Consider the following 15,237-nt stretch of genomic DNA (forward strand, 5'->3'; position numbering starts at 1 on the left):
CTTGAACAAGATCTGCTAGAAGAACTGATTCCTCTCAGGACCATGAATAAATCATGGTGTAAGGACACACATCACCAGAGGGGGCAGCAGCGAGCGACAGGAGGGAAGGTCAGGAAAATCTTCGGAAACACTAGATTAACCACGAACAAAGTGCAAAGATTTGAAGTGTTTAAATGAATGAAAAAATACTAGATTAACCACAAACAAAGATTTGAAGTGTTTAAATGAATGAAAAAATACTAGATTAACCACGAACAAAGTGCAAAGATTTGAAGTGTTTAAATGAATGAAAAAATACTAGATTAACCACAAACAAAGATTTGAAGTGTTTAAATGAATGAAAAAATACTAGATTAACCACAAACAAAGATTTGAAGTGTTTAAATGAATATAAAAATACTAGATTAACCACAAACAAAGATTTGAAGTGTTTAAATGAATATACAAATACTAGATTAACCACAAACAAAGATCTAAAGTGTTTAAATGAATATAAAAATACTAGATTAACCACAAACAAAGATTTGAAGTGTTTAAATGAATATAAAAATACTAGATTAACCACAAACAAAGATTTGAAGTGTTTAAATGAATGAAAAAATACTAGATTAACCACAAACAAAGATTTGAAGTGTTTAAATGAATATAAAAATACTAGATTAACCACAAACAAAGATTTGAAGTGTTTAAATGAATATACAAATACTAGATTAACCACAAACAAAGATCTAAAGTGTTTAAATGAATATAAAAATACTAGATTAACCACAAACAAAGATTTTAAGTGTTTAAATGAATATAAAAATACTAGATTAACCACAAACAAAGATTTGAAGTGTTTAAATGAATGAAAAAATACTAGATTAACCACAAACAAAGATTTGAAGTGTTTAAATGAATATAAAAATACTAGATTAACCACAAACAAAGATTTGAAGTGTTTAAATGAATATAAAAATACTAGATTAACCACGAACAAAGCGCAAAGATTTGAAGTGTTAAAATGAATATAAAAATACTAGATTAACCACGAACAAAGCGCAAAGATTTGAAGTGTTAAAATGAATGAAAAAATACTAGATTAACCACAAACAAAGATTTGAAGTGTTTAAATGAATATAAAAATACTAGATTAACCACAAACAAAGATTTGAAGTGTTTAAATGAATATAAAAATACTAGATTAACCACAAACAAAGATTTGAAGTGTTTAAATGAATATAAAAATACTAGATTAACCACGAACAAAGTGCAAAGATTTGAAGTGTTTAAATGAATGAAAAAATACTAGATTAACCACAAACAAAGATTTGAAGTGTTTAAATGAATGAAAAAATACTAGATTAACCACAAACAAAGATTTGAAGTGTTTAAATGAATATAAAAATACTAGATTAACCACAAACAAAGATTTGAAGTGTTTAAATGAATATACAAATACTAGATTAACCACAAACAAAGATCTAAAGTGTTTAAATGAATATAAAAATACTAGATTAACCACAAACAAAGATTTGAAGTGTTTAAATGAATATAAAAATACTAGATTAACCACAAACAAAGATTTGAAGTGTTTAAATGAATGAAAAAATACTAGATTAACCACAAACAAAGATTTGAAGTGTTTAAATGAATATAAAAATACTAGATTAACCACAAACAAAGATTTGAAGTGTTTAAATGAATATAAAAATACTAGATTAACCACGAACAAAGCGCAAAGATTTGAAGTGTTAAAATGAATATAAAAATACTAGATTAACCACGAACAAAGCGCAAAGATTTGAAGTGTTTAAATGAATATAAAAATACTAGATTAACCACGAACAAAGCGCAAAGATTTGAAGTGTTAAAATGAATGAAAAAATACTAGATTAACCACAAACAAAGATTTGAAGTGTTTAAATGAATATAAAAATACTAGATTAACCACAAACAAAGATTTGAAGTGTTTAAATGAATATAAAAATACTAGATTAACCACAAACAAAGATTTGAAGTGTTTAAATGAATATAAAAATACTAGATTAACCACAAACAAAGATTTGAAGTGTTTAAATGAATATAAAAATACTAGATTAACCACAAACAAAGATTTGAAGTGTTTAAATGAATATAAAAATACTAGATTAACCACAAACAAAGATTTGAAGTGTTTAAATGAATATAAAAATACTAGATTAAAAACAAACAAAGATTTGAAGTTTTTTTTATTAATATACAAATACTAGATTAACCACGAACAAAGTGCAAAGATTTTAAGTGTTTATATGAATATAAAAATAATAGATTAACCACAAACAAAGTGCAAAGATTTGAAGTGTTTAAATGAATATAAAAATACTAGATTAACCACAAACAAAGATTTGAAGTGTTTAAATGAATATAAAAATACTAGATTAACCACGAACAAAGATTTGAAGTGTTTAAATGAATATAAAAATACTAGATTAACCACAAACAAAGATTTGAAGTGTTTAAATGAATATAAAAATACTAGATTAAAAACAAACAAAGATTTGAAGTTTTTTTTATTAATATACAAATACTAGATTAACCACGAACAAAGTGCAAAGATTTTAAGTGTTTATATGAATATAAAAATAATAGATTAACCACAAACAAAGTGCAAAGATTTGAAGTGTTTAAATGAATATAAAAATACTAGATTAAAAACAAACAAAGATTTGAAGTTTTTTTTATTAATATACAAATACTATATTAACCACGAACAAATCCAAAGATTTTAAGTGTTTATATGAATATAAAAATACTAGATTAACCACAAACAAAGTGCAAAGATTTGAAGTGTTTAAATGAATATAAAAATACTAGATTAAAAACAAACAAAGATTTGAAGTTTTTTTTATTAATATACAAATACTAGATTAACCACGAACAAAGATTTTAAGTGTTTAAATGAATATAAAAATACTAGATTAACCACAAACAAAGATTTAAAGTGTTTAAATGAATATAAAAATACTAGATTAACCACAAACAAAGATTTGAAGTGTTTAAATGAATATAAAAATACTAGATTAACCACAAACAAAGATTTGAAGTGTTTCAATGAATATAAAAATACTAGATTAACCACAAACAAAGATTTGAAGTGTTTCAATGAATATAAAAATACTAGATTAACCACAAACAAAGATTTGAAGTGTTTAAATGAATATAAAAATACTAGATTAACCACAAACAAAGATTTGAAGTGTTTAAATGAATATAAAAATACTAGATTAACCACAAACAAAGATTTGAAGTGTTTAAATGAATATAAAAATACTAGATTAACCACGAACAAAGATTTGAAGTGTTTAAATGAATATAAAAATACTAGATTAACCACAAACAAAGATTTGAAGTGTTTAAATGAATATAAAAATACTAGATTAACCACAAACAAAGATTTGAAGTGTTTAAATGAATATAAAAATACTAGATTTACCACAAACAAAGATTTGAAGTGTTTAAATGAATATAAAAATACTAGATTAACCACAAACAAAGATTTGAAGTGTTTAAATGAATATAAAAATACTAGATTAACAACAAACAAAGATTTGAAGTGTTTAAATGAATGAAAAAATACTAGATTAACCACAAACAAAGATTTGAAGTGTTTAAATGAATATAAAAATACTAGATTAACCACAAACAAAGATTTGAAGTGTTTAAATGAATGAAAAAATACTAGATTAACCACAAACAAAGATTTGAAGTGTTTAAATGAATATAAAAATACTAGACACACACTCACAATACTAGACACACACTCACACACACACATTAAATGAATATAAAAATACTAGATTAACCACAAACAAAGATTTGAAGTGTTTAAATGAATATAAAAATACTAGATTAACCACAAACAAAGATTTGAAGTGTTTAAATGAATATAAAAATACTAGACACACACTCACAATACTAGACACACACTCACACACACACATTAAATGAATATAAAAATACTAGATTAACCACAAACAAAGATTTGAAGTGTTTAAATGAATATAAAAATACTAGATTTACCACAAACAAAGATTTGAAGTGTTTAAATGAATATAAAAATACTAGATTAACCACAAACAAAGATTTTAAGTGTTTAAATGAATGAAAAAATACTAGATTAACCACAAACAAAGATTTTAAGTGTTTAAATGAATGAAAAAATACTAGATTAACCACAAACAAAGATTTGAAGTGTTTAAATGAATATAAAAATACTAGATTAACCACAAACAAAGATTTTAAGTGTTTAAATGAATGAAAAAATACTAGATTAACCACAAACAAAGATTTGAAGTGTTTAAATGAATGAAAAAATACTAGATTAACCACAAACAAAGATTTGAAGTGTTTAAATGAATATAAAAATACTAGATTAACCACAAACAAAGATTTGAAGTGTTTAAATGAATATAAAAATACTAGATTAACCACAAACAAAGATTTTAAGTGTTTAAATGAATGAAAAAATACTAGATTAACCACAAACAAAGATTTGAAGTGTTTAAATGAATGAAAAAATACTAGATTAACCACAAACAAAGATTTGAAGTGTTTAAATGAATATAAAAATACTAGATTAACCACAAACAAAGATTTGAAGTGTTTAAATGAATATAAAAATACTAGATTAACCACAAACAAAGATTTTAAGTGTTTAAATGAATGAAAAAATACTAGATTAACCACAAACAAAGATTTGAAGTGTTTAAATGAATATAAAAATACTAGATTAACCACAAACAAAGATTTGAAGTGTTTAAATGAATATAAAAATACTAGATTAACCACAAACAAAGATTTGAAGTGTTTAAATGAATGAAAAAATACTAGATTAACCACAAACAAAGATTTGAAGTGTTTAAATGAATATAAAAATACTAGATTAACCACAAACAAAGATTTTAAGTGTTTAAATGAATATAAAAATACTAGATTAACAACAAACAAAGATTTGAAGTGTTTAAATGAATGAAAAAATACTAGATTAACCACAAACAAAGATTTGAAGTGTTTAAATGAATATAAAAATACTAGATTAACCACAAACAAAGATTTGAAGTGTTTAAATGAATGAAAAAATACTAGATTAACCACAAACAAAGATTTTAAGTGTTTAAATGAATGAAAAAATACTAGATTAACCACAAACAAAGATTTGAAGTGTTTAAATGAATATAAAAATACTAGATTAACCACAAACAAAGATTTTAAGTGTTTAAATGAATGAAAAAATACTAGATTAACCACAAACAAAGATTTGAAGTGTTTAAATGAATGAAAAAATACTAGATTAACCACAAACAAAGATTTGAAGTGTTTAAATGAATATAAAAATACTAGATTAACCACAAACAAAGATTTTAAGTGTTTAAATGAATGAAAAAATACTAGATTAACCACAAACAAAGATTTGAAGTGTTTAAATGAATATAAAAATACTAGATTAACCACAAACAAAGATTTTAAGTGTTTAAATGAATGAAAAAATACTAGATTAACCACAAACAAAGATTTGAAGTGTTTAAATGAATATAAAAATACTAGATTAACCACAAACAAAGATTTGAAGTGTTTAAATGAATGAAAAAATACTAGATTAACCACAAACAAAGATTTGAAGTGTTTAAATGAATATAAAAATACTAGATTAACCACAAACAAAGATTTGAAGTGTTTAAATGAATATAAAAATACTAGATTTACCACAAACAAAGATTTGAAGTGTTTAAATGAATATAAAAATACTAGATTAACCACAAACAAAGATTTGAAGTGTTTAAATGAATGAAAAAATACTAGATTAACCACAAACAAAGATTTGAAGTGTTTAAATGAATATAAAAATACTAGATTAACCACAAACAAAGATTTGAAGTGTTTAAATGAATGAAAAAATACTAGATTAACCACAAACAAAGATTTTAAGTGTTTAAATGAATGAAAAAATACTAGATTAACCACAAACAAAGATTTGAAGTGTTTAAATGAATATAAAAATACTAGATTAACCACAAACAAAGATTTTAAGTGTTTAAATGAATGAAAAAATACTAGATTAACCACAAACAAAGATTTGAAGTGTTTAAATGAATGAAAAAATACTAGATTAACCACAAACAAAGATTTGAAGTGTTTAAATGAATATAAAAATACTAGATTAACCACAAACAAAGATTTTAAGTGTTTAAATGAATGAAAAAATACTAGATTAACCACAAACAAAGATTTGAAGTGTTTAAATGAATATAAAAATACTAGATTAACCACAAACAAAGATTTTAAGTGTTTAAATGAATGAAAAAATACTAGATTAACCACAAACAAAGATTTGAAGTGTTTAAATGAATATAAAAATACTAGATTAACCACAAACAAAGATTTGAAGTGTTTAAATGAATATAAAAATACTAGATTTACCACAAACAAAGATTTGAAGTGTTTAAATGAATATAAAAATACTAGATTAACCACAAACAAAGATTTTAAGTGTTTAAATGAATATAAAAATACTAGATTAACAACAAACAAAGATTTGAAGTGTTTAAATGAATGAAAAAATACTAGATTAACCACAAACAAAGATTTGAAGTGTTTAAATGAATGAAAAAATACTAGATTAACCACAAACAAAGATTTGAAGTGTTTAAATGAATATAAAAATACTAGACACACACTCACAATACTAGACACACACTCACACACACACATTAAATGAATATAAAAATACTAGATTAACCACAAACAAAGATTTGAAGTGTTTAAATGAATATAAAAATACTAGATTTACCACAAACAAAGATTTGAAGTGTTTAAATGAATATAAAAATACTAGATTAACCACAAACAAAGATTTTAAGTGTTTAAATGAATGAAAAAATACTAGATTAACCACAAACAAAGATTTTAAGTGTTTAAATGAATGAAAAAATACTAGATTAACCACAAACAAAGATTTGAAGTGTTTAAATGAATATAAAAATACTAGATTAACCACAAACAAAGATTTGAAGTGTTTAAATGAATGAAAAAATACTAGATTAACCACAAACAAAGATTTGAAGTGTTTAAATGAATATAAAAATACTAGATTAACCACAAACAAAGATTTTAAGTGTTTAAATGAATGAAAAAATACTAGATTAACCACAAACAAAGATTTTAAGTGTTTAAATGAATGAAAAAATACTAGATTAACCACAAACAAAGATTTGAAGTGTTTAAATGAATATAAAAATACTAGATTAACCACAAACAAAGATTTGAAGTGTTTAAATGAATATAAAAATACTAGATTAACCACAAACAAAGATTTTAAGTGTTTAAATGAATGAAAAAATACTAGATTAACCACAAACAAAGATTTGAAGTGTTTAAATGAATATAAAAATACTAGATTAACCACAAACAAAGATTTGAAGTGTTTAAATGAATATAAAAATACTAGATTAACCACAAACAAAGATTTGAAGTGTTTAAATGAATATAAAAATACTATATTAACCACAAACAAAGATTTGAAGTGTTTAAATGAATATAAAAATACTAGATTAACCACAAACAAAGATCTAAAGAGTTTAAATGAATCTAAAGATAAACCAGAGGGAGGTTGAACTCATTATTCAGAGTCTCCTGCAGGAACTTAATCCCTCAACGTTCCTCTGAGAGTCGCTTTGTTAATGAATGCAAATTAAAGTCTTCCTTCTCTGCGGTGAATCATGGACGTCCAGGTCCAAGAGGAACTCTGGAGCAGAAGAAGAAGAATCTCTCACCTTGACGTGGATCTTCACCGGGAGAGGAAGTCCCTCCTTCATGTCTTTGGTCTTCTCGTTGAAGTCTTTGCAGAACTGCGCGATGGGAATTCCTCTCTGCGGGAGAACGAGGAGATATTTTTAAAAAAAACAAAAAATGTTCTCCTGCTGAAGCTTCACGACGTTCCAGACGGTGCCGGTGGAGCACAGACGCCTGACAGCTGTCAGTCAATCGACCAGGCTTCAAAGCGGGAACGCTGGGTTCAGGGAATCCGAGGCGAGTCTGTTTACGCGTCAGGAGTTTGAGACTTATTTTCAGACCAGAATAAAAATGTGTAACGTTGTGTAAATGTGTTGTTTTCAGGCCCAGTGTGCGTCTGGAACTTTGTGATGAACGAGCAGAAGAACAAACACGAGCAGGAAACTTGTGCGACCGGAACGCGAGTCCATTAGGAACGCCATGATGAGGCAGATCTGAAGTGACCTTCTGAGGCGCCTGAAGGCAACACGCTCATGAAGTTCATTAAAACATGGAGGATCTAACGCGCTCGAGCTTCCATGACGGAACATTGAACAAACACCGAGACGAGGAAGAGCCGACGTCTCCAGACGTCCAGACGTTGATTTGAGGTCAACAGAGCAGAACGTTCTTCCTCGCACGAGCAGATGAAAGTCGACCAGTCAGCAAATCTGGTTCATCACCAGTGACTCAAAGTGCATCGACGTCAACGAGACTCCAGCTATTATTGTTGTCAGGAAAGATTAGAATTAGAATTTGATTTCATTTTGGTAGTTTCCTTACACACTGTTTAACCGTTTTATTTTAGTAGTTTCCTCACATTGTTTAACCGTTTTATTTTGGTAGTTTCCTCACACATTGTTTAACCATTTTATTTTGGTAGTTTCCTCACACAATGTTTAACCGTTTTATTTTGGTAGTTTCCTCACACAATGTTTAACCGTTTTATTTTGGTAGTTTCCTCACACAATGTTTAACCGTTTTATTTTGGTAGTTTCCTCACACATTGTTTAACCGTTTTATTTTGGTAGTTTCCTCACACAATGTTTAACTGTTTTATTTTGGTAGTTTCCTCACACATTGTTTAACCGTTTTATTTTGGTAGTTTCCTCACACAATGTTTAACCGTTTTATTTTGGTAGTTTCCTCACACATTGTTTAACCGTTTTATTTTGGTAGTTTCCTCACACAATGTTTAACCGTTTTATTTTGGTAGTTTCCTCACACATTGTTTAACCGTTTTATTTTGGTAGTTTCCTCACACAATGTTTAACCGTTTTATTTTGGTAGTTTCCTCACACATTGTTTAACCGTTTTATTTTGGTAGTTTCCTCACACAATGTTTAACCGTTTTATTTTGGTAGTTTCCTCACACATTGTTTAACCGTTTTATTTTGGTAGTTTCCTCACACAATGTTTAACCGTTTTATTTTGGTAGTTTCCTCACACATTGTTTAACCGTTTTATTTTGGTAGTTTCCTCACACACTGTTTAACCGTTTTATTTTGGTAGTTTCCTTACACACTGTTTAACCGTTTTATTTTGGTAGTTTCCTCACACATTGTTTAACCGTTTTATTTTGGTAGTTTCCTCACACACTGTTTAACCGTTTTATTTTGGTAGTTTCCTCACACATTGTTTAACCGTTTTATTTTGGTAGTTTCCTTACACACTGTTTAACCGTTTTATTTTGGTAGTTTCCTCACACACCGTTTAACCGTTTTATTTTGGTAGTTTCCTCACACACCGTTTAACCGTTTTATTTTGGTAGTTTCCTCACACATTGTTTAACTGTTTTATTTTGGTAGTTTCCTCACACACTGTTTAACCGTTTTATTTTGGTAGTTTCCTCACACATTGTTTAACTGTTTTATTTTGGTAGTTTCCTCACACATTGTTTAACCGTTTTATTTTGGTAGTTTCCTCAAACATTGTTTAACCGTTTTATTTTGGTAGTTTCCTTACACACTGTGTAACCGTTTTATTTTGGTAGTTTCCTCACACATTGTTTAACCGTTTTATTTTGGTAGTTTCCTCACACATTGTTTAACCGTTTTATTTTGGTAGTTTCCTCACACATTGTTTAACCGTTTTATTTTGGTAGTTTTACGCACACATTGTTTAACCGTTTTATTTTGGTAGTTTCCTCACACATTGTTTAACTGTTTTATTTTGGCAGGTTTTATTCTTCACTTTTACTAATTTTTTTCCTTTTGCCAGTTTCTCCGTTTTTTCTTTTTGGGGACAATTTCGTTACGTTATTTTATTTTATATAGATTTCTTCAAGTATTTCTCATGTTTTCAGATGCAGTTTTATTAAATTTATTTTTTCAGTTTTTCTTCCTCACATTTGTCCCTTTTTATTTTGACTACATTTTGAATATTATATTTTTAATTATTTTATTTGCAGTTGTCATTTTCTTCTCTATATTCCCATTGAATCCAAGTCATTTAATCTAATTTTCTTTCTTTTATCTCCACAATTTCTCTCCTTGTTTTCACTCTGTTATTTCCTTCTAAACTGTCAAAGATCAAATGGATGTTAATCGATCATCAAACATTCATCTATCGAGCAGCAACCGGACCCGTCAATCAAAGAGCATCAACACTAACGGACAGATTTAATTTCCCTGCATGTTGAAGTGGATTATTGTCGTCATGCAGGGGAGGATTTGAATGATGATAATGAAATGAAAGAGAGGAACATCAACCTCTCTTTGCTTCAGCTCTCCTCCCCTGTTTATTATGATAATCCATGTCAGGCGTCCCCCCTCCTCATCCCTCCCTTCACCGCCCACAAAACCAGTAAACAAGAAGAAAGGACTAATTAAACGTAGATCTATAGAAAGACTGGAATGTTCTGACTCAAACTTTCTCTTCTTTCAGGTCGGATAATCACTCAAAAGGGCCACGATATCGAGAGAACTAGTGCGAGATGATGTCGAGAGAACTAGTGCGAGATGATGTCGAGAGAACTAGTGCGAAATGTCGAGAGAACTAGTGCGAGATGACGTCGAGAGAACTAGTGCGAGATGTCAAGAGAACTAGTGCGAGATGACGTCCAGATAATCACGAGCGAGATGATGCCGAGAGGACTAGTGCAAGATGATGTCGAGAGGATCACGAGCGAGATAATGTCGAGAGAACTAGTGTGAGATGATGTCGAGAGGATCACGAGCGAGATAATGTCGAGAGAACTAGTGTGAGATGATGTCGAGAGGATCACGAGCGAGATGATGTCGAGAGAACTAGTGTGAGATGATGTCGAGAGGATCATGAGCGAGATGATGTCGAGAGAACTAGTGTGAGATGATGTCGAGAGGATCATGAGCGAGATGATGTCGAGAGAACTAGTGTGAGATGATGTCGAGAGGATCATGAGCGAGATGATGTCGAGAGAGCTAGTGCGAGATGATGTCGAGAGGATCATGATCGAGATGATGTCGAGAGGACTAGTGCGAGATGATGTCGAGATAACTAGTGTGAGATGATGTCGACAGGAGTAGTCCAAGATGATGCCGAGAGGACTAGTGCGAGATGATGTCGACAGGCCTAGTGCAAGATGATGTCGAGAGGACTAGTGCGAGATGATGTCGAGAGGATCACGAGCGAGATGATGTCGAGAGAGCTAGTGCGAGATGATGTCGAGAGGATCACGAGCGAGATGATGTCGAGAGCGCTAGTGTGAGATGATGTCGAGAGGATCACGAGCGAGATGATGTCGAGAGAGCTAGTGCGAGATGATTTCGAGAGAATCCCGAGCGAGATGATGTCGAGAGGACTAGTGTGAGATTACTTCGAGAGAGCTAGTGCGAGATGATGTCGAGAGAATCATGATCGAGATGATGTCGAGAGGACTAGTGCGAGATGATGTCGAGATAACTAGTGTGAGATGATGTCGAGAGAAATAGTGCGAGATGATGTCGAGATAACTAGTGTGAGATGATGTCGAGAGAAATAGTGCGAGATGATGTCGAGAGAATCAAGAGCGAGATGATGTCGAGAGAACTAGTGTGAGATGATGTCGAGAGGATCACGAGCGAGATGATGTCGAGAGAGCTAGTGTGAGATTACTTCGAGAGAGCTAGTGCGAGATGATGTCGAGAGAATCATGATCGAGATGATGTCGAGAGGATCACGAGAGGATCACGAGCGAGATGATGTCGAGAGAACTAGTGCGAGATGATGTCAAGAGAACTAGTGCGAGTTGATGTCGAGAGAACTAGTGTGAGATGATGTCGAGAGAATCACGAGCGAGATGATGTCGAGAGAACTAGTGTGAGATGATGTCGAGAGAATCACGAGCGAGATGATGTCGAGAGAACTAGTGTGAGATGATGTCGAGAGGATCACGAGAGGATCACGAGCGAGATGATGTCGAGAGAACTAGTGTGAGATGATGTCGAGAGGATCACGAGCGAGATGATGTCGAGAGAACTAGTGCGAGTTGATGTCGAGAGAACTAGTGCGAGATGATGTCGAGAGAACTAGTGCGAGATGATGTCGAGAGGACCACAAGCGAGATGATGTTGCGAGAACTAGTGCGAGATGATGTCGAGAAAACTAGTGCGAGATGATGTCGCGAGAATCACGTGCGAGATGATGTCGAGAGAATCACGTGCGAGATGATGTCGAGAAAACTAGTGCGAGATGATGTCGAGAGAATCACGTGCGAGATGATGTCGAGAGAATCACGAGCGAGATGATGTCGAGAGAACTAGTGCGAGATGATGTCGAGAGAACTAGTGCGCGTTGATGTCGAGAGAACTAGTGCGAGATGATGTTGAGATAATCACGAGCGAGATGATGTCGAGAGAACTAGTGCGAGATGATGTCGAGAGAACTAGTGCGAGTTGATGTCGAGAGAGCTAGTGCGAGATGATGTCGACAGGAGTAGTCCAAGATGATGCCGAGAGGACTAGTGGGAGATGATGTCGACAGGCCTAGTGCAAGATGATGTCGAGAGGATCACGAGCGAGATGATGTCGACAGGACTAGTGCGAGATGATGTCGAGAGGATCACGAGCGAGATGATGTCGAGAGGATCACGAGCGAGATGATGTCGAGAGGACTAGTGCGAGATGATATCGAGAGAATCACAAGCGAGATGATGTCGACAGGCCTAGTGCAAGATGATGTCGACAGGAGTAGTCCAAGATGATGCCGAGAGGATTAGTGTGAGATGATGCCGAGAGGATTAGTGTGAGATGATGTCGAGAGGACTAGTGCGAGGTGATGTCGAGAGAACTAGTGCGAGATGTCGAGAGAACTAGTGCGAGATGTCGAGAGAACTAGTGCGAGTTGATGTCGAGAGAACTAGTGCGAGATGATGTCGAGAGGACCACAAGCGAGATGATGTTGCGAGAACTAGTGCGAGATGATGTCGAGAAAACTAGTGCGAGATGATGTCGCGAGAATCACGTGCGAGATGATGTCGAGAGAATCACGAGCGAGATGATGTCGAGAGAACTAGTGCGAGATGATGTCGAGAGAACTAGTGCGAGATGATGTTGAGATAATCACGAGCGAGATGATGTCGAGAGAACTAGTGCGAGATGATGTCGAGAGAACTAGTGCGAGTTGATGTCGAGAGAGCTAGTGCGAGATGATCTCGACAGGAGTAGTCCAAGATGATGCCGAGAGGACTAGTGGGAGATGATGTCGACAGGACTAGTGCAAGATGATATCGAGAGAATCACAAGCGAGATGATGTCGAGAGGATCACGAGAGGATCACGAGCGAGATGATGTCGAGAGGATCACGAGATAATCACGAGCGAGATGATGTCGAGAGAACTAGTGTGAGATGATGTCGAGAGGATCACGAGAGGATCACGAGCGAGATGATGTCGAGAGGATCACGAGAGGATCACGAGCGAGATGATGTCGAGAGAACTAGTGTGAGATGATGTCGAGAGGATCACGAGCGAGATGATGTCGAGAGGATCACGAGCGAGATGATGTCGAGAGGACTAGTGCGAGATGTCGAGAGAACTAGTGCGAGATGATGTCGAGAGAACTAGTGCGAGATGATGTCGAGAGAACTAGTGCGAGATGATGTCGAGAGGATCACGAGCGAGATGATGTCGAGAGGATCACGAGATAATCACGAGCGAGATGATGTCAACTCTTCAGCTAAAGGTTCTAGAGAAAGAGTCACTGAGACGACGACGGTGCGGCTCAAAGGCTTTAAAACACACGAGCGTTAATATTGGCAAACAGACTGAAAACCAGATCCATGAGCCTCCAGGGATCACTTGTCTCTGCTCGTTTAATTCTGCTAATCTCGCTTCAATGAAGGACTGAAGGTTCATCAGTGACATCACAATACATGTTGAACTGAGCTTTTACAATGTTTTTTTTATGCACAATATATATTTTTAATAATTACATTTTGAATATGAATCGTTTTTTTAATTGAAAATGAATTCAATCATTTTTATATAGAAAGGTTGATTAAAAACAACATGTAATTAAAAATATTAATAATTTATTCATGTTTTACATAGGATTTGATATTCTCATTACAATCACTCAAAAATAAGTTTTCTAAATTTAACATTTTCTAAATTCATAGTCTTTTAAATTCAATATAAAATGTCAAAATAGAGTCACCAGACTAAACTAAAACAACCAATCACACGCTGATAAACCACAACATTTCCATTTAAACAAATCAATAATCGTTGCGTAAAAGACGTCCAGGATTGAACTCAGACCTTAGAGGTGAACACAGATGACGAAGAAGAAGAGGAGGAGTGGATGATGAAGACGTCTACGATCAGAAAAGATGGAGGACGAGTAAGACATGAAAACTTGAGCAGAAACGATGGTTATGAATTCCAGGAGGAAGTAGAAGATCAACCAAATTAAAATAAAAAATCACCAGAAGTTTAAGACAATCACCTGAAGGATCGATCCAGTAGCTCGGTGCTCGTTTGCTAATGTCTGGTGACTCTATTATAACAACATTTTTATATTGAATTTAAAAGACTACGAATCATTTTTTAAAAATTTTCTTTATGGGAATTAAGAACATCAAACTCTATGTTTGAAAAGAAATAACATAATTAAAAAAATAATCAAATGTAATTTAATTTAATAAAGAAATGATAAACTGAATCCAAAAGTAACAAAACGATTAAAAACAACAACATGTCAGTAGAACATCCTGATGATAAAGTTCCAGAAGCTTCTGACTTCCCCGGCGATGGTGTCAGTAATTGCACTCGCAGGCTCTTCAGGCAGCAGATGCTGGTGCGAGACTTCGCTCCAGGTTTGGCTTCGACAACCTCGACATCCATCAGACTCCCAGGCTCTCGTCAAAGCCGCCGCATAAATCCGGGATTCAAACCCTCCACCATATCAGCCGAGGCCCTCCTCACACCAGGACCTTCAAAGACCTCGAGACCCCCAGGATTAGGCCTTAATCTACGGGCGCAGCCGCTCG

General features: G+C 32.6%; 1 protein-coding gene across 1 annotated transcript in view; it reads right to left on the reverse strand.

The window, feature by feature from the left end:
* mrpl11 (mitochondrial ribosomal protein L11) overlaps positions 1 to 15,237 on the reverse strand; it is a 110,699-nt gene that overhangs the window by 13,953 nt on the left and 81,509 nt on the right. The window contains exon 3 of the mRNA XM_087799114.1: positions 7,791 to 7,886. Coding sequence (XP_087655240.1) covers positions 7,791 to 7,886 — 96 coding nt within the window. The remainder of the gene's footprint in view (positions 1 to 7,790; positions 7,887 to 15,237) is intronic.

Source organism: Callionymus lyra, chromosome 9 (genome assembly GCF_982586985.1).
Source record: "Callionymus lyra chromosome 9, fCalLyr1.hap1.1, whole genome shotgun sequence".
NCBI classification, from domain to species: Eukaryota; Metazoa; Chordata; class Actinopteri; order Syngnathiformes; family Callionymidae; genus Callionymus; species Callionymus lyra.